At 47.3% G+C, this 22,992-nt stretch overlaps 1 protein-coding gene across 2 annotated transcripts in view; it reads left to right on the top strand.

Moving 5' to 3' along the window:
• ERGIC1 (endoplasmic reticulum-golgi intermediate compartment 1) overlaps window positions 1–22,992 on the top strand; it is a 101,753-nt gene that overhangs the window by 59,772 nt on the left and 18,989 nt on the right. For both annotated transcript variants that reach the window (XM_075131340.1, XM_048862630.2), the window contains exons 4-6: window positions 12,182–12,276; window positions 13,175–13,299; window positions 21,472–21,576. In XM_075131340.1, coding sequence (XP_074987441.1) covers window positions 12,182–12,276; window positions 13,175–13,299; window positions 21,472–21,576 — 325 coding nt within the window. The remainder of the gene's footprint in view (window positions 1–12,181; window positions 12,277–13,174; window positions 13,300–21,471; window positions 21,577–22,992) is intronic.

Here is a 22,992-nt window from a genome sequence, read left to right as displayed (position 1 = left end):
TATATTGCAGGTGTTAATAACAGTAAGTTTCTCTGCTTCCCTATGGGACCTGAGACTAATGGTACAATTTGAAGCAGCATAGTGTAGTGTTTTGGAGTACGGGCCTGGGAGCACAGAACTCCTGGGTCCTACTTCCAGCTCTGTGTGGTCCTTGAGCATTTCTTGGGTGGAGTTATGTATCGCTCGCCTCCCTCTGTGTGTCACCATCTGTGAAATGGCCACGATGATACCGACATACCTCTCAGGGATGTTGTGAGGTTTGATTGACTAATTGTCAAGTGCTTTGAAGATGTAAAGTATTGTTTAAGTGTATATTAATTTTCAACCAGGTTTTGTTACCTTGCAGGCTTCTAGTGTGTCTTTTATAAGGAAATCTCCTACAACAAATCTCTCTTGCTGCTTGAAATTTTGTAGTGGCAGCTAGTTTATAATGACGGACTGGTGTATGCAGATATATCAGATGAGCTTATAAGCTCACCTGCTTTGCTTGTATCAACTGTATTGTGAGACTCTGCATCAATCTTTCTCCTCCTCTTGTGCAATAAAGTAAGTCGCATTAAAGCAATAATGCCTTTCCCTAAGTGAGGTTGCATGGAAATAGCTGCACTGTATGGATGGCTGAGAAAAATCCAAAGCCTTTGGCCTTGTGCCGCCTTAGCCAGAGGCATATCAATATCCTCCTATTAGCGAATACCTGATCATGTATTATTGCTTACCTAATGTCCCCCTACTGCAGAGTGGCTATGCGCAGTATGTGTACACATGGGTGTAGGCAAGAAGACAGCCTGTGCGAGATGCAGTCTGTGTACTACTCCCCTCAGTGCCTGGGTTAGACTACCCCATTCATGGATCTTCCTCTGCTTTCTTGTTGCTAAAACTTCCTATATGCTCCTTAAATTTCCACTACCATTAGAAGTTATGTCAATAACTCTCGTTCCCCAGTTGAAAGGTCAGTATCTTTGACCCCGCCCATTGATTTAGCCTGCATGCTCTGTATGGCAACAGCCTGGTCTGGGAAGTGAAAGAAATTGCACGTTCAACTCTAGCATGGCAGTCAGAGCACTAACCACTAGGTATGCTGGAGATTATGTGGCCATTCCTTTTCCCAAACCTGCTAGATGGTCTTGGTGGCTAGCTCTCTGCACAGCCATGTGGAAGATTCAGGTTTAATTCCTGGCTGAGGTTACATATCCTGCAGAAATAGCATGCCTAAGGCGTAGTGGGAGAGAGCAGCACCTTACATTATTCAACTGCAATACCTCTTGCCAGCTACAGGAAGCAGAGATTAGCTCAAAAGGGGCTTCTTGATGAGTATGGTGGTGACCTGAAGTCTTTGTGAATAATAGGGCACAAGAAATTAAGAGAGCTCCATGGCTCTGCAGGGAAGGATTGATAAAGAGAAGGAGGTCAGTGTCTCATATCTGAGCTTTTGCTAAGTTGTCAGTCACAAACACACATCCTGTCCCACTGAGCAAATGACTCAAACAGTTAGGAAAATAAAGCTGTAAGTGTTGAATGTCTCTGGTATTTCCTGGGCAGAATCGATTGGAGGTTGAGGACCTCCAGGAGTTGCTCATCATAATTTTAACGTCCTCCCTAGCTCATCTCATGGCTACGTCATAAATTAAGAGCATAGAAATAATCTGTCCCTTTTTTTAATTAACCCAGATCTAGTTCTAGATGGTGGTGGTTATTACAGTGTTCTAACTAGTGAGATAATAGTGTGTATCATGTGACCTAAGTAATACTCTGTAGAAGTGATGTTAAGAATGTTTCCAAGTATTTCACAATTAGAGGGAATGAAGTAATTAACCCAGTTGATCTGCCGGTAGCTGTGCAGTGGAAGTGTGGCCTTGATTCCATTACAAATATGGCAAATGTGTGAATATGGCAAATCAATTATTGTTGATCAAATAACTTGCGTTAAGAGCACCAGAATAGAGTTAGTTATGCAATTCTGAAGTAACTGGCTAGGTTTTAGTGACTGTTTCTCAAATGAAAGCTCATGGTCCACTGCAAGGCAACTACTTGGCTAAAGTACCTACAGTAAAATAATTACCTTCATATAAAAGTATGAGTAGTCAGCAACCAAATCCGTCATTCTGTCCAGGGCTTGAGTCTTACCATTGGGACACCTGTTCTCTCTCCATAAAAGATCCTGCACATGTCTGACGGGACAAACCTGCATCTTGCAGTGCTCACATACATCTACAGTTGGTCACTAAGGGCTTGTCTACATGGCAAGTTATTGCACAACAAGCCAGTATGTGAATCTAGAGTGTCCCAGCTTGCCACACAATAATGTTCCATGTTCCACTGCTACAGCACAGTGAACGGTCCCAGAGGATGGCTTAACACGCTACCACTTGAAAGCATATCATGTTAAGCTGCACGCCAGGACTTCACACGGTAGCAGTATCCACGTGGGATGTTGCAAGATGAAGCAGTGTGGAATTCATACTTGGGTTTGTCACACAGTAACTTGCCATGTAGCCCTAACTGTACAAAGGGAGCAAGGAGTCTAGAACTCGTGACCTTCTATTCCAGGTCAGTGAGCTATAGGTGCAGTTCCACTAGTTCATCCAGTTGGAGAAATGATAAAACAGATTTATTGTAGAAGAGGAAACAGAAAGACAGTCAAGACTCTTGGGTTGCACTCCTAACTCTACCACTAATTGGCCTTGGACAAGTCACATCACTTTTCTATGCCTTACTGTTCCAACCTGTAAAAGGAAGATAGTAATACTTAGTTTCCTACTTCCCAGGAGTGTTGAGAGGCTTTTTAATGTTTGCCTAACATTCTGAGATTATCTAATGAAAGGTGTTGTATGGTGGGGAATTGTTATGCTGTTCATCCTAATCTACGTGTTTGTGGATTAACAGGAAGCGGACGGTTGTGCCATTATGTCATTTACAATGGCTGACTCAAATGGATGTTGACATCTTTAACGAGGATCTCCCATCTTCCCCACCTTCCTGAGAATTGTATTTCCTTCCTTTGTAGGACTGTGTGTTTTGTACACCTCTTGATTTAGCAATGAGACTAAAATGAGATGGACGGTGACCTTTTAAATGAGGAAGTGACCAGAATGCAAGCACAGCAGGAAACTACAAATGACAGAGCAATAACATATGTCCAACTTATTTTGTATTCGAGAATTTGCTGTCCCACTTCTGATTCCTTATCAAGAATTGGGAGGATGAGACATTACATTGTATAAATATTGATTCTTCTTCTGTCTGTGGATGGGAAATTGTTGAGCAGCCTTTGCAGGGGACTGTACTGCTGGGAGCCCATCAGGTGGACAAGGTAAACAATGGGTAGGCTTAGATACTGTGTCTGAGACACTGAGCAGCCCTGAAGAGGTCTATGAGGGTCATCACCTAGGAAAGATGGAAAATCTCTTGAGATGACCCCTCTCTTCACAATATTTAAATCCCAGCAAGGCTAACTGTCATCGATTGGACCTGAGAAAACAATGCAAAGTAGGAGCACGCTGGCAGCAGGGTGTCCTTTCTCAAACTGTTGGGGTGAGACAGACACTGGTGCCTGGGAGAGGACAATGTATCAGAAGAAAGGCAGCTTGCTTTGAGGGAGGCAGCAGAAGAGGCTGGATTCCTGTGAAGCAAGAGCCGAGGAGGGGGTGTCCAAAAGAGGAGGAGCCAGGTGAGCAAAGCAGGCAAGGGAGCAGGAGGAGCCACTTTGGGAGGGCTTGGACAGAGACTAAGGTTCAGAAGGATTAAACATGTCTCCTTTTGTGTCTGAAGGATCATAGGCTTCTGGATCTCGGCAAGTGCTGAAGTGTTTCATGTTACTGACCAGGGACCCTGGAAAAAATCATTCTCTTTTTGTTGGAGAAACAAAGCTGTTGTATCCCAAATGTCAGTTATAAGGCTCCAATTTGGGGAGTGGCTCATGTTTTATCTGGGTGAAATCCTTGAGTGATAACAAACTACTCTGCTACTTTCAGAGTAACAGCCATGTTAGTCTATATTCGACTAGTAATAAATAAATTGGTTAGTCTCTAAGGTGCCACAAGTACTCCTTTTCTTTTTACTCTGCTACTGTCCCCTCTATGTGCATGTGCAGTTTGCACTGTCTGCAGGCTTGCCAAAGAATCCCTGAAACCTTCTGCTGCAAGTTTCTAAGCAAAGGGTATGAGGGAGCAAGGAGCGTAGCAACATCTCCTTGGAATCTGAAGTATTTCTAGAAGCAAATCAAATTGTTTCTGAGTGGATCATGGTTTATGCCATGTAAGGAAACTCTCTTGCTCTTTCCCCTGAAACTGTGACTGCAAGCACTTGAGGTGGGACCGGTGTGTCTTCCCCCACCTGCCCTTGTGCCCTTACTTGCCCCTTTCATACACCTCAGGAGTAGTCCCTAAGAAAAGCCAATAAAAAAACACAACCCCTGCCCTGCCACCAGAAGCACCCGTGAAGCAGCAGTGCTTGCCTGCTGCTCCTCTGGTTTTGGGAGGGACTCGAACCGTCCTTTGAGGCTACAGTGCAGCCCTACAGGCAGCCACCTCTAAAGAGCTAGAATCCACAACTGCAATACTCCCCCATCCAACCTCGTGATTATATTGTTTCTGTGACTGTCTGAGCCAAGCCGTGGTGCAGGAATCTCACATTCCCATTGCCTGCCCTCCAGAAGGGTAGCTGTATGCATGGTGGCATAATACCTTGGGCCGACTCCTTTTCTTTTGCTGGAGTCTCTATCCCTCCAGCAAGGTCTGCTTGTCACTGTGTCACAAACTGCACATATTATTTCCCACTTCACATCAGTGTTGACTGCTTAAATAATGGGAAGAATCCATGAGACTCTTAATTCCCCTTCTTGGCATTAGGGGGAAGGATGGCAGCTGGACAGCGAGGGACATAATAAAGGGGCATAATACAGAAATAAAATAAATTAAAGGGGCACAATAAATAAATAAATAAATACATTAAATAAAGGGGCATAATACAGAAATCTACCAGTTCCATGAAGACCCTAGTAGTGGCTCAGGGGGAGTTCATAGAAAGAGTGACCTTGACACGAGAGCTCTGCTTTAGCTGCACGTTTCCAGTGTGTCTTTGGGGAGTGAAACTTCCAGTTCAGTGAAGGGGGATGACATTTTCTTTGAGGCCTTCCCTTAGCAAGCTAAGCCTATAGCTCATTATTAGGCATGCAGCTGTGACCTGGTGGATGGAGCATGGAATGGGGAGTGAGGTGTCCTAGATTCTGTTCCTGACTCTGTCACTGGCTTTGCACCCTTGGGCAAATTGCCATACTTCTCTGCCACAGGTATCCCATTTATTAAAATGGAAGTGATTCTACTGCTTACGTCCCTTTGTAAAGAGCTTTGAGAGCCACAAATGAAAAAGCATTATGTAAGCACAAATTATATCATGTGAACTATTCCAGTACCCTATTATAATTGACCCTGGAGAGAAGTAAGGGTTAATCATGTATGAAGCTGCATTTGACTTTCTTGCTGGCTCATAACCTGAAAATGCCCAATAGAAATATTGATGTCCTTGGAGTATACCACAGCTCTTTGAAGTGATCAATGAATTTTTGAACCTGATACACATTCCATTGCTAGCTTGGGCATGGAAGCGCCTTTACAGTGGTAATGTTAAACTGCCCAAAGCAGTGACGGAGTGTGGCCTAAATCTCAGACAGCGGAGAAGAGCTGGGAGAAAGCCGGACACTATTATGAAACAGACTGACTGACTGGTAGCCTGGGAGCCTGCTGGAAGCACTTATGGGATGTAGAAAGCTGCAACATTTCTGTTAGGATTAATGCCTCTCTTGGCTGAGGTCACTCCTGGAAGCCATGTCGCAGGTATGCCTGAATTTTTGGCACTACATAATCTCTCAATAATAAATACATAGAAGGCTTAATATCCTCTAGCACGAATGGGAGCTCCCAGCCAAGAAACTTCTAACCAGGTCACAGATGAGCAGACTTGCCCTTCCCTCTGTGTCATTTTTATTAATCACTTGAAATGTATATTAGGTAACTATTACCAACAGCTTGTCAGGCCAGTTAACAGAAAGGAAACGGTAGCAATTTGGAGCTGAACACCAACACTATTTTGGTTTCAGTCAAACGCCAATCAAATTCACTGATCTGGTGATCATTATCTTCTCAACCGAACCTGTAGTTACCGGTTTCCGTGTAGGCAAACCCATCTCTCTCTGCACTTCCTTCTGGATAAATAAGTCATGCCATTCACCAGCTAGAAGCTCATGGTCCAGAGATGGGCCCTAAGAGCAAAAGCACTCTTGCCTCATCTTTTAGCACCCTTCATCTGTATTGTCTGTTAGCTCCTCTGGCCAGGGACCATTTTTCTTTTTGTTTGTCAAAAGGGCTTAGCACACTTTTGAGCACTAGATGAAAAGTAATGTGGGATTCTCACTGCTGAAGATAGTAAAGCATATTTGCAAAAAGTAGACTATTATATCATATATATCACATATTGGCAGATACATCCACTAATGTGCTTATCTGGTCTGGCTGGATAGCACAGTGATCGAAAAGATCTCCTCGGTAATCTTATCCATCTCTTTGGTCCTGTGCAGGATTTTCCCTACAATATTTTCTCCAGAGCTTTATCTGGACTAGTTTTTAAATCTCCCACGCAAATGGGCTTCCAGCTGTCTCTCCACTGTATTTTTTTGCCATATTTTAAGTGTTCAAAATAAGCACAAATGGTGGAACTAACAAGATTTGTGCCAACCCTAAATATTCCTTCTCCCAACCTGAGTCTTGTGTTTTGTCATCTTACATGTGAGGTGCAAAGTGCTATAATATAATACTACCACGCACAGAAAACTGTTCCACAGTTTATTGGATCTCGCTATCCAGGAATCTTTCCCCTGATATTTTCTAGCCTAAATGCTCCTCATCTCAATGTCATGCCATTGTTTTGAAGTGCTATGCAGAGTTCCAAGTGAGTCACCAGGGGAAGGAGATGTAATTGGAGGCGTGGGAGAGGGGCACACCAGCCAAAAAAGGAAGGGTCGAAAGTTAGGAATCACGAATCGGAGAAACCTAAAACACCTCTCCCCTCCAGCAAGGAGCTCAGACAGCTTTCCAGCACAGGCAGGGTTAATCACAGGTGAGGAGACTAATCCTAAATGTCCCATCTCACAAACTGCCCCTGCCTCTGCCACCCAATGTGGGTGGCAAAAATTGATTGTGATCAGCTGCACAAGTGGGCCTTTCTAAGGCTGTGTCTACACCGCCACTTTCAGTGCTAAAACTTTAGTCGTTCAGGGGTGTGAAAAAACACACCCCGGTGCAACAAAAGTTTTAGCGCTGAAAAGTGCCAGTATAGACAGCTGCCGCTCCTGGCGATAAAGCTACCACCACCTGTTCGGGGTGGGTTTTTTTATCGCCAGGAGAGCTCTGCCCCGGCAATAAAGCGTGACTACCCTGCCCACATCACAGTGCTGCTGCAGCAATGCTGTAACGTGGGCAGTGTAGACATACCCTTATGGGATAGGTGGCAGTCTTCTTTCTCTAAAACCCTTTCTGATGCATCAGATTATATGCAGTGTAGTTGCAGCTGTGTTAGTCCCAGGGTATTTGAGTTGGGTGAGGTAATATCTTGTATTGAGGCAGAGGTGTTAACAGGCCACTCTACCTTGAATGGTCTCTTACAATAGGTGCTAACTACTTACCCTAAACAATCTGTTCCACCTTGCATTTTGCTGTTAAGACTAAGGCCTTGTCTACACTACGGAGTATTGTCAACAAAGATTATGTCGACACTCAAAAAGCGCTATAATAATTGGTATTGCATGTTCACACTCGCTCCCTCTGTCAGCAGTTGGGACATCCACAGTTGGGACACCATCATCAACAGTGTGAGCAATGCACTGTGGGTACCTTTACCATAGTCCACCTCGACCCCTTCTGCCACTAGGCCTTGTGGAAAGGCAGAGTTGATCACGGTGTATCTAGGGACCAGGCTCAGTGTCCCATGATGCATTGTTTTCTGTCCCAACATTCCATGGGTTTCCAGCTTTCTTTTGTGGCATTTTTTCAAAGGCCCTTATTTACTGTTCACCCCGCCATCTCTGTGTGAAGGGATGGATCCCGCACTGCTCTCCTATGCTCTGATAACTGTCATGAAGACATTGCGGATGGCCGTGCAGTTAATCACGAAGATCCTAACTGAAGAAGACTCCCAGTTGCCTGACATGCTGTCTGATATGGATAGGACCAACTTCAGACTGCTTTTGGCATTCACGGAACAGCTGCAGACAGTGGACTGTCGCTTTTGGACTTGGGAAACAAGCACTGAATGGTGGGATTGTATCATCATGCAGGTCTGGGATGACGAGCAGTGGCTACAGAATTTTCGAATGCGGAAAGCCACCTTTCTGGATCTGTGTGTGGCGCTCACCCCAGCACTGTGGCACAAGGACACCGGAATGAGAGCTGCCCTATCGGTGGAGAAGAGTGTGGTGATCACTGTGTGGAAGCTGATGACTCCAGACTGCTACCGGTTGGTTGCGAATCAATTTGGAGTGGGGAAGTTGACCGTTGAGGCTATGTTAATGCAAGTGTGCAGGGCAATTAATTGCATGTTCCTATTTTGGCACCAGACCACCTTATGACGGAGTACATCGATAGGAAGGGGTACTTCTCCATGGTGATGCAGGTGCTTGTGGATCACCGTGAGCGTTTCACTGACATCAACGTGGGGTGGTCCAGGAAGGTGCATGACGCATGCATCTTCAGGAACACTGGCCTGTACAGCAAGCTAACAGTGGGGACTTTCTTTCCAAATCAGAAGATTACAGGGGGAGACGTTGAAATGCCCATAGTGATCCTGGGAGACCCAGCATACCCCTTACAGTCCTGGCTCATGAAACCTGGACAGCAGTAAGGAGCGGTTCAACAACAGGATGAGTAGGTGCTGGATGACCATGGAATGTGCCTTTGGCAGATTAAAAGCGCGCTGGCAATGCCTTTCTGGCAGGTTAGACCTCAGTGAGGATAATATGGTCATATAATATCCCCATGGTCATAGCCGCATGATGTACATTGCATAATCTTTGTGAAGTTAACGGTGAAAGGTTTGCTCAGAAGTGGAGTGTTGAGACAGACAGCTTGGCTGCTGATTTTGAGCAGCCAGATACCAGGGCTATCAGAGGGGGGCAATTCAAATCAGGGAGGCTTTGAGGCAACACTTTGAAAATGAGAACCAGTCATGTATATCTCTGTGATTGGTGCTGCAATGTTACATGACATGTAGTTTTCCTAGGAAGCAATGGTGACATTTGGGGCCTTACGTTCCAGTAAGCAAATGATTAAACTGCCTGTGTATGTATTGGTAGTGCCTGCTATCTCAATTTGTAGGAAACAAACAAAGATGAGTTACCGTTCACAAACTTTCCTTTTATTGCACAAGAAACAGCATGCACACTCACACCAGCACACACGGATGTACACACACACACACACACACACACACAATGACTTGGTGGGAAAGGAGGAACCAGGGAAGGGCAGACTTTCAGATCTGTGTGTAGGTCCAGCTATCATTATGAAAGTTGTCCAAGGCGGTGGAGTGAAGGGGAAACCGAGGATTCCCGACAGTGGAAATGACTGTGCAGGCAGAGTTTGGGGGGAGGGCATGGAAAAGAGTTCTGACTGTGCTGCAGGGGAGGGTGGGCACGCATGTGCTCAGTCTGCAGCATTATTAAGGACTTCAGCATCTGCGTTTGCTCCTCCATGATTTTAATCATCCGCTCAGTACTGTCCTTAACAAACTCCTGATTTTCTTCCTTGTCCTGCCTTTCGGCTTCCCTCCACTCCTTGCATTCCCATTTCTCTGCATTGGAGAAGGGAAGTACCTCCCGGAACATGTCTTCTTTGCTCACTCTTGGGTGCTTTCTTATCTGGTGTAGACATTCAGCCAGTGCGTGTGTGGTGTTCCTCAAGGCCACAACTGCCGAAGCATGATTAAGTTCACGCACAGCATTGAAACGTTTCAGTAAAATACATCTCTGGTAACATAATCACTTTCTCACTGACCCTTGGCAAGCAAACATCTTGGTGAACACCCAAAGCATGGTGAGTGTTGGCTAGGAAGGCAGAGGGGGGCGCTCTACATGGGTGCTCTTTTCCCCTACAAGGGTTGCATTGCAGCCAACTAGGGAAAAAATTCTAAAATTCTCCCACACTTTTCCACAGGTGAGGGTCATTGTAGCAGATCTCTCACTCCTGAGGGTAAGCAGGGAAGCAAGCCTCCCACATGCTTGTGGCTTCCTCCCTGGTCCCTGTGCTGCTCTCCTGTGTGCCACTTTGGTGCCTGCACAAGTGATTGCTGAACGGCAAGGGAAAGTTTCCTACAATGGGGGAAGGAACAAAGCAGCTCTGCCAAGGAACCTTCGGCAGAGGATTGCCAAATACCTCCAGGAAACTTTTTCCTAGAGATCTCTCTGGAGGATTCCCGTGTGCATCAACACCCCTGTTTCACCATAGTGATTAGCTGCACAGGGGAATGTCCAGCACACAGAAACACAGCTAGCCTTGTACATTTCTACACCCTAAACTCAGCTTTGCGCTACACAAACCACAGCCACTTACCAGGTGTCTCCTCTCCTGCTTCTTGTTCACTGGAGAGCAACTGCTGGGACTGGCTAGACACCTCCGGAGTGGTGAACAGTTCCTGACAGCCTGCCCCACCGGGCGCTCCTCATTGTGTCTAACTCCACCTCTTCATTAATGACTTTGTCCTCTGAGTTAGGTCCTCTTTCCCCTACCCCCAGGCTCGCCAAAATATCCACAGGGCTCTTGGCAGTAGAGGTGGAGTCACCACAGAGGATAGCATCCAGCTCCTTGTAGAGCCAGCGGGTCTTAGGTGCAGCACTGGAGCGACGGTTTGCCTCCCTCTCCTTATGGTACGCTGCCTCAGCTCCTTTATATTTGCTCTGTACTGCAGCGTGTCCCGACCATAGCCCTTTTCGCACAAGCCTCAAGAAATCTGCCCATAGGTATCCCAATTCCTACGGTTCAAGTGCAGCTGTGACTGCACAGACTCCTCTCCCCAGATACTGAGCAGATCCAACAGCTCAGTAGTGGTGCAGCAGGAGAGCGTTTGCTGCAATAAGCCACCATGGTCACCTGGGAAGATGCGATGAGACCTCTCCATGACGAGCCAACAGGAAACGGAATTTCAAAAATTCCTGGGACTTCTAAGGGGGAAGGGCGGATGGTTGTTTACCTGGCTGCTGGGTAGTGGAGTTCAAACTGCTGACCAGAGCGGTCAGGATGGGTATTGTGGGACACCAATAAAATCAAGCGTGGTGTCTACACTGGCACTTAGTTGATAAAAAATTTGCGCAAAAAACTTATGTCTGTCATCAGGGTGGTTTTATTTTGTCGTCAAAACAGAGCACTTTTGCTGCCAAAGGTCCCATCGCAGTGTGTATGCATTCACTGTTTTGTTGACAAAAGCTGCCTTTTGTCAACAAAACTCTGTAGTGTAGACAAGGCCTCAGAGGAGTTCAGTGTGGCTCAAAAGCTTGTCTCTCTCACCAACAAATGTGGATCTAATAAACGATAGTACCTCACCCCCCCTGATTCTCTAATAATATATTTTATTGGACTAACTTCTGTTGGCGAGAGAGACAAGCTTTTGAGCCACACACAGCTCTTCTTCAGAACATCTTACATCCAACATATCCTGGGACAGACAGGGCTACAACTTTGTATATATCAGATTATAGGCTTCCTTCTTCCTAAGGGGGGTAGGAGCCCCATAATGCAGAGGGCTGATGCACTAATTAGCCGTTCACCTCTAGAAAGAGCAGTCTTATTTCATGTCACAAGTGGAAGCCCCTTTTGGGGGAAGTATATAACTTCTTTTTTTAATTTTTTTTTTTTGGTTAGAGCAAGTGGTTGACTTGGTTTCCTACTGGAGTGAGTGAGGTGGGTAAAGTCCCTCTGTCCTGCAATTGCTATGTGCAAGTTATAGAGTCAGGTTGCTAGTGTCTATACCCATCTGATTTCATATCCTCTGGAAAGGCTTTCTTCTCACTTAATTCCTGAGATTTTTAGCATCTGTCACACAAACTAACCCTAACTTTCCCTCCCTGAGCAAATTCCCCTACTGAAGAATAGCAGTGTGTGTGAGTTACAAAGTGAAACCATCTGTGCTCATCTCCCTGCAGAGTTAACGAGCTTTACGTAGACGACCCAGACAAAGAGAGCGGAGGTAAAATAGAAGTGAATCTGAACATCAGCTTACCGAACCTGCACTGTGAATGTAAGTGTCTCCGTTCAGGCCTAGATTTCTTGCTGTATTTCTGGAGGTGGCTACTCAAAGCTCTAAATTTACTCATTTAATGTGAAATCTGGGAGCAATCCCCACCCTGTATTTTGATGAAATGTTGTTGCCCTTTTCTCCTAGGGAAGAAATAAAAACTCTACCTTGTCCAGTGTATTGTTCTTCCCTTTCTGAGGCGTATGACTGTAGAGAGAGGCATTAGAGAGTGTCTTTTCTATAGTGTGTCGTCATCTCTATAGGGAATCAGTTGTGCCCATGTTTACATAACCCAGTGGCTCATGCTTACACAATCCAGGTGTGGGAGGGAGGTCAGATTTCTGCAATGGCTGAGTCTCTGTAAATACCCTACTACTTCACATTCTAAGCCAGGTTATCTTTTACTTGCGACCCTACCTAGCAATGGAATATGACTCTGTCTTCCTTCAGTTCTGACTAGTGACCCACCTCCCTTAGTGAGATCTGACTAAATCTGGTTTCCTCTTTCATGGTCTGCTGTTTTGTGTCCAGGAGTAAGAAACCTTTTGAGTTCTAATCACAGCTGTCTGACTCAGATATCACATTTGGCCTTTGGCAAATAACCTAACTTCTCTGCCTCACTTTCTCAATCTGAAAAATGGGAATTAGGCCTACCTCCCAAGGGTGTAATGTCTAAATTAATATTCATAAAATACTCTGAAGCTGAAAAGCTCTTTGGTGATTATTCCATCACTGCTGATGAGCAGCAATGACCTTTACTTTAAGAGGTGAATTTACTTGAACGATTCTGTTGAATGCCAGGAAAAAGTTGTTTGTGCTCCACAAAGAATTGTGCACACCTTTTCCTGTTTGTAACTTTCTCCACGTTTATCTTTCCCTTTTCCCCCTCCCAACCGGGTAGTGGTTGGACTGGACATTCAGGATGAAATGGGAAGGCACGAAGTTGGTCACATTGACAACTCAATGAAAGTACCTCTCAATAATGGGGATGGCTGCAGGTTTGAGGGCCACTTCAGCATCAACAAGGTGAGTGTGAATGACACCGGTTGTGGGTGTATGGTGGTTCGGGAGCAGCTGGCAAGCCCCATATGCAAAGTGCTTCTGAAAGCCCACATCTGAATAGCTCTGCAGGTATTGTGGTTTCAAATCAGGACATGAGCTCAGCTCTCTGATGCTGCAGTATAGCACTAGGAGGAGAGGCTGCACAGTTAGACCTATAGAAGTATTAAATAAAGCGCCCATGTACCCCTGTCTAGAACAACATTCTAGGTGTCACCTCTTGAATAGCAGAAAACAGGCCTGTGGTGTGGCCAACAGCCCCTTTCATTAAAACAGGCTCTAATGTCTTAGGTTGTGTATGAGCTATTGGGGAATGCAGAATGGCTGCTGTTTGCCCTCCATAATCACAGCACCTCTAGTACATGATTCACTGCTGTGCAAAGAGCTTTGGCACATTCTGATCCAAACTCTGTCCTATTCCAAGAACGGCAGAATGATTGGAATGTTCCCCATTTGGGGATGCCAGCTTGACAGAAATGTCTTCGTGTTTAGATAGGGTGCCATGAACACCCACGTGCGTGCACCCTATGTGCTGTGTAGAAATGGATCTCTGGCATGCTCTGAGGGAATGAATATACAGGCCTAGGGAGGTTCCTCTCCGGGATGGGTGTGTCCAGAATTGGTTACTCTGGCTATGTAATGCTGCAGATGACTAAATGGGGTGTGGGGATTGGAAGGGTGTGGCTCACTGACGGCTTTATTCACGCCTTGTCATGTACCACAGAGGCAGCCAAATCCTGCTTCCTTCTCCCCCCCCCCCAGAGCATGTTAAATCACATCTAAAAATATTCGGCAGAGCCCCTTGCTTACGCTGTGGCATGAAAATGATTTGGACTTACTTGTTCCTTGAAGCATAGTCTTTTTTGTCTCTCTCTCCCACTAAGCAGCCAGCGAGACTGATGACTGACTAGCTACTAAGCTGGGATAGAGCTCAGTGCAGTTTCATCTTTTTGTTCTGAAAGTCTGAGAGCTCTCTGAAGTGTAGGCTAAGGAAGTGAAGTTCCTGTCTGGTACGTGTAATGTGTCTGCTTTCCGGCACAGGTCAGAGCCAGGAGGCTTGCTGTATGTTCTTCTCTCACAAAGTAGGAATAGGGTGATCTGCCTGACTCTCTTTAATTTTTGTTTTTATTATTTGGGTAATACATCACTCCTGGTGGTGGTCTTTGGCGGCAGGGGTCAAACCCAGGGGCTCTGGCTCTAAAAGCATGAACCTCTACTGCCTGAGCTAAAAGATCCCAGTCTGTTAGCAAAAAGGCTGTATGGACTTACAAACCTCTTGGGTCCAGCCACTAGAAGAGGACAAGCCATGCTGTGTAAGCATGGGTTAATTCGCATTATGATAGGGTCTAGAGGCCGCAGTCGCGGATTTAGGTCTCATTGTGCTTGACACTGTACACACACATACTGAAGGCATGGTCTTACAATCGTAGGCTCTGATCTTGCAGATAGCTAAGCCGCTCTGAACTCTGTGTATGTGATTAGTCCTGTTGACTTCAGTGGGACAGCTTGTGTGTGTAAAGTTAAGCACATGCTTAACTGTTGCTCCATTGGAGTCTAACAAGTGTATGATAGCATATGGCAAGACAACCGGTGGGTACAGTGAATGGGAGAGAATGCAGAGAGCAGCAGTGAGATGAGCCTGTGTGGTTCTAAATGTTGACTATGCTTCTTCATCCCCAGTATCATTTCCCTAGTATGCTTGTAACACACATCATGTGCACACATACAAGCATTCCCAGTGGTATCCGGGTGTTCATACAACCATTTGGATTAGACTTGCTTTGATCTAAGCCAGTGGTTCTCAAACTTTTGTATTGGTGACCCCTTTCACACAGCAAGCGACCCCCTTTATAAATTAAAAACATTTTTAAAAAATATTGAACACTAATATAAATGCTGGAGGTGAAGCTGGGTTTGGGGATGGAGGCTGATAGCTCACGACCCCTCGTGTAATAACCTCGTAATCCCTGAGGGTAACAACCCCCAGTTTCAGAACCCCGGATCTAAACTAAGCATGTGGTCTTCCCTTATATGCCAGTCTCCGCTGGTGCAGAGCTATCGGGATCATTAAGGTAATGGCTCCAGTGGTAATTCTCCCACTACTGTTCTACAATGCATCAGTTGTTGCTAGGTGTTGCCAACCACATCAGCACTCAAGATCTTTTTCTTCTGACACCAATCCTTTGCACTGAGCTGCCAAGGAAGATTTACCTGGCCCTTTCAGAGCAGCAGTTGCATTGACTCTGTTGAAAGGTTTCATGGTGCAGTTCTGGTAATCATGTTCTGAAGTGTCTTTGAATTCCAGAGTGATCCAATCAAAAACGACATCAGAGCAGCTGCTTTACATTGTCATGGCAACTGAAGCCCTTAGGTGAAATCCATGTATGCAGAATCCAGAGTAGCAGCCGTGTTAGTCTGTATTCGCAAAAAGAAAAAGGAGTACTAGTGGCACCTTAGAGACTAACCAATTTATTTGAGCATAAGCTTTCGTGAGCTCACTGTAGCTCACGAAAGCTTATGCTCAAATAAATTGGTTAGTCTCTAAGGTGCCACTAGTACTCCTTTTCCTTTTTATGTATGCAGAAGTTACTGTTCTTCTTCGAGTACTTGCTCATGTCCATTCCATATTAGGTGTGTGTGCTCACATGTGCCAAAAGTTTTTCCCCCTAGCAGTGTCCGTAGGGGACCGGCTCCGATGCCCTCTGGATGGGTGGGGGGAGCTGGTGGCGCCTGCATGGCGTGGTATAAGGGGCACCACCAGCTCCCCCCACCCTCAGTTCCTTCTTGCCATCAGTGATGGTGCTGGAACTTCTGCTGCTTCGGCTAGCTTTTGCTTAATTCAGTGTGTCTCACAAACATTTCTTTGTAAAATAGTTTAGTATTTACACTTAGTATAGTTCTAGTTAGTTGGTCCCAGATGGGACTCAGCCTAGAGACGGGGCATGCCCTGATCCCGAGGCTTTAAACCATGTGATTGTTGTAAGCGGCCCATGCCAATCAGCAACCCGCCCGTTAGCTGTTTAAGATGCCTCAGAGAAGGACACATAAGCGACAAGTGTCGCATCTCTAAGTCGTTCAAACCCAGAATTAAAAATGAGACCGACATCTATCTTAGGGCACTCCTGATGGACTTGGCACTGACCCTGACACCGGAGCAGAGATCCGACTCAGCCCTGAGCACTGCAGCATCAGTATGGAGTGCCCCGCTGGTGCCGTCTACGAGCTGGCACCGATCTCCTTCCCTGGCCAAGAAGCCCGCGCGGGGAAGATCTCCCACTTCCCAGGAGGGAGAGAAGAGGGCCGGCGGAGAGCCAAGATCTGTGTTGGGCGACTTGACACCTCCATCAGGGAGTCGGGCCCCAGCTCATGTTGAGCGGTCGAGCCCCTCCCGTACTATGCGTGCCACACCAGATGGTGATGAGGGCCTCTGTCAGCTCTAAGTCTTGTTGAGGCCCTGCAGGCAGCGCAAGAGATCCTGACGCTTCTGATGCCGCCCACACCGGCTCTGGTGGTACCAAACCCTTGGGACCGTTCCGACTTTCCCTGCCTCAGCAGCGCCGCTCCCCATTGCGGATGACATCCCACCAGCGCTCGCCCGCATGGAGCTGTCATGCCTCGGACTTCCGGAGACCGGCTCAGAGAAGCCCTCGTCGGTCTCCAGACCCTGGGCACCAACAGCAGGATTCGAGGTGCAGCTTGCTGGTAACCTGGTGCAGACCTGCCATGGCACGCGCCCCCCGGCATGAGCATTGAGACCAACCCATTGGGTCTCCAATGTTGCGGCACCGGTCCTGCGACCGATCGGTGGAATGGGGTCACCGGTCACCCACCCGACAGCACCTGTTGCCAAGACGTGAATCCCCTCAATCGGGGAGATTCTATCGACGACTGGCCTGCTCTTACTCCTGGTCCCACTCTAGATCCTGGTACAGCTCAAGCAGTGTGAGGCGTAGATCCGCTGAACGCCGAAGATCCCCAGGGTCCCATGGGAGGAACTCGTCCCAACCAGACAGGTCAGTGCCGAGGCACAGCAGCGGGCACCGAGGTGAGGAGTGCCGTCGGGCCAGCTGATTATGGTCATTCTGCAGCATCCGTTCCGCTTGCAACTCCAGTGCTGATCAGGAGTCCCTGGTAGCAGGACAGGCCCCTGCACCAGTGGTACTGTCGACCTCAAAAGTACTGCAACTGACCCGTAGCCTCTGGGCCAATGGCCAGCAGCGTGGTACCCCTGGAATCCATGGGGGTTCACTCAGCCTTCCCAGGCTGCCTGATTGGTGGCAGGGGCCTCAGATAGGCCATCAGCCGCGGCATCCCATCCTCCTCTGGAGGTGGAGGCCCCGCAGGGGAAGCCCCCTCCTCCCCCCCCCAAGTCCCCTGAGGAACTAGGGGAGCAGCCAGTTGGACCACCGGGGGATGTGGTGGATCCCTTGGCCCTGGCTTCGTCCTCATCATCGCCAGACGAAGCGATTACGGGTGCCCCTCACCCAGTTCCACAAGATGACACCAGAGCTCATCAGGAGCTTTTGAAGAGGGTCGCCTGTAACCAGGGGCTCCAGGAAGAGGAACTTGAGGAGCCTTAGGACTCACTGTTCAATGTCCTTTGCTCCACGTCACCTGCTAGAGTGGCTTTACCCCTACATGGGAGGGTATTGAAAATAATTAATGCCCTAGGGCAAAGCCCCACCTCCTTCCACCCATCTCAAAAAGGGCTGAGTGCAAATATTTTGTGCCAACTAAAGGCCATGAGTATCTCTATACTCACCCAGCCCCAAACTCCCTCATAGTTGAGGCCATTAATCAGAGGGAGAGCCAGAGTCAACCCGGGGCTACGCCCAAGAATAAAGACTTGAAGAGACTGTTTGTTTGGGTGAAAAATGTATTAGTCTTCCAGCCTTAGGTGGAGAGTGGCCAACCACCAAGCCCTCCTTGGCTGCTACGACTACAATATGTGGCAGTCTGTGGCAAAACTCGAGGTCTCGCTGCCCAAAGGGTCCAGGAAGGCATTCCGGGCAATCCTCGAAGACTGCACTGCTGCAGTGAGAGCGGCCTTCCAAATAGCCTCGGACACAGCAGACTCCGTGGCTCGTACCGTGGCCTTGGCCATCTCCATGCAAAGGGCATCCTGGCTGCTCCTCTCGGTCTGTCAACAGAGGGTCTTTCAACGGAGGCTCAGCAATTGATGCAGGACTTCCCCTTTGATGGCCAGGTCCTGTTTGCAGAACAGACAGATGGTAAAGTGCATGGCCTTAAGGACTCCCACATTACCCTGAAAACTTTGGGGCTGTACGTTCCAGGTCCAACCCATAAGTGGTTCAAACTGCAGCAATTTCAGGCCCAAGGGAGACAAACCCACAAGGAGCTCCCCCCATAAGAAGAGTAGGGGCTACAAGCGCCACCCAAGCCACCCACCTCCTCCCTCTGCCCAGTCGGGCTCAATCTGCAATAAGCAGGGGGGCAAGCTATAGTTTTGAGGGTGCACTTGAGGGCAACCTACCAGACTTCACCCCAGATCCGTCTGTTCCGTTGTTATCCAACTGCCTTTATTTTTTCCTCCCCGCATGGATGCCTATAACTTCAGACTGCTGCGTCCTCAATACTGTGGCGGAGGGTTATACCCTACAGTTTATTTCCCACCCCACTTCCCCGTCCCTCTTCAGGGCTCCTTCTCATGAGAGTCTTGTTGCATAAGAGGTAAAGGGGTTGCTACAACTGGGTGCAGTAAAAGAAGTTCCTCTCGTGTACAGGAGCAAGGGGGTTCTATTCCCAGTACTAGTTAATCCCAAGGGCCATCTATGGCCCATCCTGGACCTGAGGGACCTCAACAAGTATCTAAAGAAGCTAAAGTTCCACATGGTCTCCTTGGCTTCTATTATCCCCTCCCCTGGATCCAGGAGACTGGTATGCCGCCCTCAACTTGAAGGACTCATGCTTCCACATAGCGATCTTTCAAGGTCACAGATGCTTCCTCCAGTTTATGGTGGGGCCCCACCACTACCAGTTTGCGGTCCTCCCGTTCAGCCTGGAGACAGCACCCAGAGTGTTTACCAAGTGCGTGCTCGTGGTGGCGGCTTACCTCAGGCTTCGGGGTATCCAGATCTACCCGTACCTCAATGACTGGCTAGTCAAGAGCAACTCCAGGTCTCAGGTCGAAGAGGATGTCATGGTGCTGCAAGCCACGTGCCGCTCCCTGGGCCTATTGGTGAACCACAAAAAATCTATGTTAGTTCTGGTGGAAAGGATAGAGTTCATTGAAGCGGTGCTCGACTCGACCGTGCCAGAGCATTCCTGACGCTAGAAAGGTTCCAGACGTTGATGGACCCCATCGCAGAGTTCTCTGCATTCCCTCTGACTATGGCCAGGGTTTGCTTGTGCCTGCTGGGTCACATGGCACTGTGCAGATGGTGTTTTCTTATGACAGGACGGTCAGATTCTTGAGAGGCCTCGAGAGACTCTTCCCACAGGTACGGACTCCTGTCCCACAGTGGGATCTTAACTTGGTCCTCTCTAGGCTCGCCAGCTCACCCTTTGAGCCACTGGGTCCTGCTCCCTTTCCCACCTGTCACGGAAGGCTGCGTTCCTGGTGGCGGTGACATCAGCAGGACGGGTCTCTGAAATTAAAGCCTTGATCTCAGGACCTCCATACACTGTCTTCTACAATGATAAAGTTCAGTTGCGGTCCCACCCGGCCTTCCTGTCGAAGGTGGTATCCACCTTCCATATGAACCAGGACCTCTTCCTCCTGGTGTTCTGACCCAAACCACACAAGACCAGTGAGGAGAGGCATCTTCATGTGCTGGACGTCCGAAGGGCCTTGGCTTTCTATTTAGAATGCACTAAGCCTTTCCTAAAATCGACTCAAATCTTCATAGCTACAGTGGATAGGATGAAGGGTCACCTGGTGTCCTTGCAGAAGATTTCCAATTGGATCACTTCATGCATAAGGACCTGTTATGGCCTGGCAGGGGTTCTGCCACCGCCGATTGTCACAGCCCACTTGATGAGAGCGCAGGCCACTTTGATGGCCTTCCTGGTACACATCCCTATCCAGGACATCTGTAAAGCTGCAACGTGGTCTTCTGTCCTTACATTCATGACTCATTATGCCATCACTCAGCAGGCCAGGGACGACACTTGGTTCCGCAGAGTGGTGTTGCAATCTACATGTCCGTGAACTCCTACTCGCCTCCAGAGGTACTGCTTTGGAGTCGCTAATATGGAATGGACATGAGCAAGCACTCGAAGAAGAAAAGACAGTTACCTTTTCTGTAACTGGTGTTTTTTGAGATGTGTTGGTCATGTCTATTCCACAACCCGCCCTCCTTCCCCACTGTTGGAGTTTCCGGCAAGAAGGAACTGAGGGTCGTGGGAGCTGGTGGCGCCCCTTATACTGTGCCATACGGGTGCCACTCCAGAGGGCGCCAGAGGCACTCCTCTACGGATACTGCTAAGGGAAAATCTTCCAGCACCGGTGCATGTGGCGAGCACACACACCTAATATGAAATGGACATGAGCAACACATCTTGAAGAACACCGGTTACAGAAAAGGTAACTCTCTTTTTCCCTAAGTTAACAAAACCTGTTCTTGAGGTGGCCACTGTCAGGGCTGGAAGCTGAAAATCTGACCAGTTTGTATGTACGTGAAGCCTCTAACTCTTTTTATATATATAAGACTAGTACCCAGGACTTTTCTACGCAGCTAAACAATAATGGGTCCATGTATAAGTGTGAGTGTGGGAGAAAAATTTTAGACAATTATTTTTCACCTGCGGCAATCGTGGATCCCCATTTTGATGGGCGAAAGGGAAGGTATGCCTTAGGTCTTGGGACCTGGAAATGCTGGGGTATGATTTGTTGAAAATAAGTGTATGCAATGTGTTTATAAGGCCACTTGGGTCTTGTATTTTGGGATGTAAGCCGATCTCCCCTCTATGTGCAGCATTACCTCGCTGGCCAGGTGCATTATGGGCTTTCAAACTTTCTCTGAAACATCAAGTAGTGGCCGTTCCTAGAGTAGACGGGTCTATGATCTTATCCTTGTGGTCCTATTTTGTGGTGCGATACCTAATAACGCCTAAGGAAATAAAATATAGTCATGTGTTTCCTTTTTTTTTTTTTTTTGAATGATTGGCTGACTGCAGGTTCCAGGTAACTTTCATGTGTCAACACACAGTGCCACTGCACAGCCTCAGAATCCTGACATGACGCACATCATCCACAAACTCTCATTTGGGGATAAGTTACAGGTGAGTCCTCCATCCGGGCCATCTTGCTGCCTACAGGGGCAGAGGAACCAGTCTTATTTTTACTACATTTTGGAGCATTTTACAGAAGGGCTGTGTGTGGTAGGGAAGGGCAGGGAGGAGCTGTATTCTCATTCACAATAGAGAACTTAAAACTTTTGTGGCTGTGTTTCATCTATAGATCTCACAGTGCTTTTGAAAAGATGGATAGGTAGCCCTATCCTTGCTGCACAGATGGTGATGGGAAATGGAGGCATAAAAAGGTTGTGATGTCACTGGCATCACTAGGAATAGAATTTAGGAATCCTGAGTCCAGATTCCCCGCTACAGCACTTGGCAAGTTGCTTTGAATATTCATTTTGCACATGTAGCTTCAGTTAGTGGCTTTGTGGAGGCTAGGCATGTACATCAAGGGACAAGTGGTGGCTGAGAGCATATGCTACTGCAAAAAATTCTAGCCCCATTGCCCTTCCTTTCGCTATACTTCTAAGGGAGATCAAAGATTAGAAAGTGAGACATCTAGCAACTTCCCCCTTCTCATAGGACAAATTGAGTGGTTGCTCAAAGCTGCCAGCCTACAGCTGGGGAGAAGGTGAATGTGTGCATTTGCCCTATGGCTAGCGTTTCACCTGGTGTGCTATATGTTATTGCATAATTCCTGACTTCTTAATGGAGACAACTCACACCTTTGTAATTTGCTTCCAGAAAGCTGACTTCATAGGGATACAAAGGTGCATGCACAAACCTATTCCATGACTTACCCCCCAGTATGGCTTAAACAGAGCCTCTTTGTAATCCTGGTTCCTCAACACAGACATTTCATTATGCTGCTCCCTGTTCCACACATGCCTGCGTACTCCAAAATCTTTGTAATGCTAATGAGTCTAAAGCATTGCTTTGTCGTCCTCTATTTCATTCTGCTCCTGCTTCCTTTAGGACATGTCTTGTGTTGGAGCACTGAAATATTAGCATATTGATTAGGAGGTTTAATGTCTGTAAAGCACTTTGAAAAGTATGAAAAATAAATCTTAACTTTAGTAGACATGGTGGTCCACTATAAGAGGAAGTGCAAATAGGGGCTACTGCTGACTGCATGGGAAACATGTCCTATATGGGAATGTTCCCACCACTGCATCCTGCAGTCTTCGGAGAGTGTTAGCGTGAATGTGGTGAGAAGGCTGGACAATTGGAGGGCTTTGGGCATGGAGGGGGACAGGCAGAAGATGTCTGATTGCAGACATTGTGTCCCCCAGCATAGAATTATTTAGTACATCATATAGTCTGCCACTCTCCCAGATGTAGCTGGCTATTGGTGTGTGCCATTACAGGTTGATTCAGAAATCTCATGCCTCTAAATAACACATGCTGTTCAGTCACCTCCGTCTCTTCATGCATGTGTGTGCACATGCTGCTGGCACA

This window comes from Caretta caretta, chromosome 8, assembly GCF_965140235.1.
Source record: "Caretta caretta isolate rCarCar2 chromosome 8, rCarCar1.hap1, whole genome shotgun sequence".
Lineage (NCBI taxonomy): Eukaryota > Metazoa > Chordata > Testudines > Cheloniidae > Caretta > Caretta caretta.
Note: the sequence above shows the minus strand (reverse complement) of the source record. Positions and strands in the feature narration are given on the sequence as shown.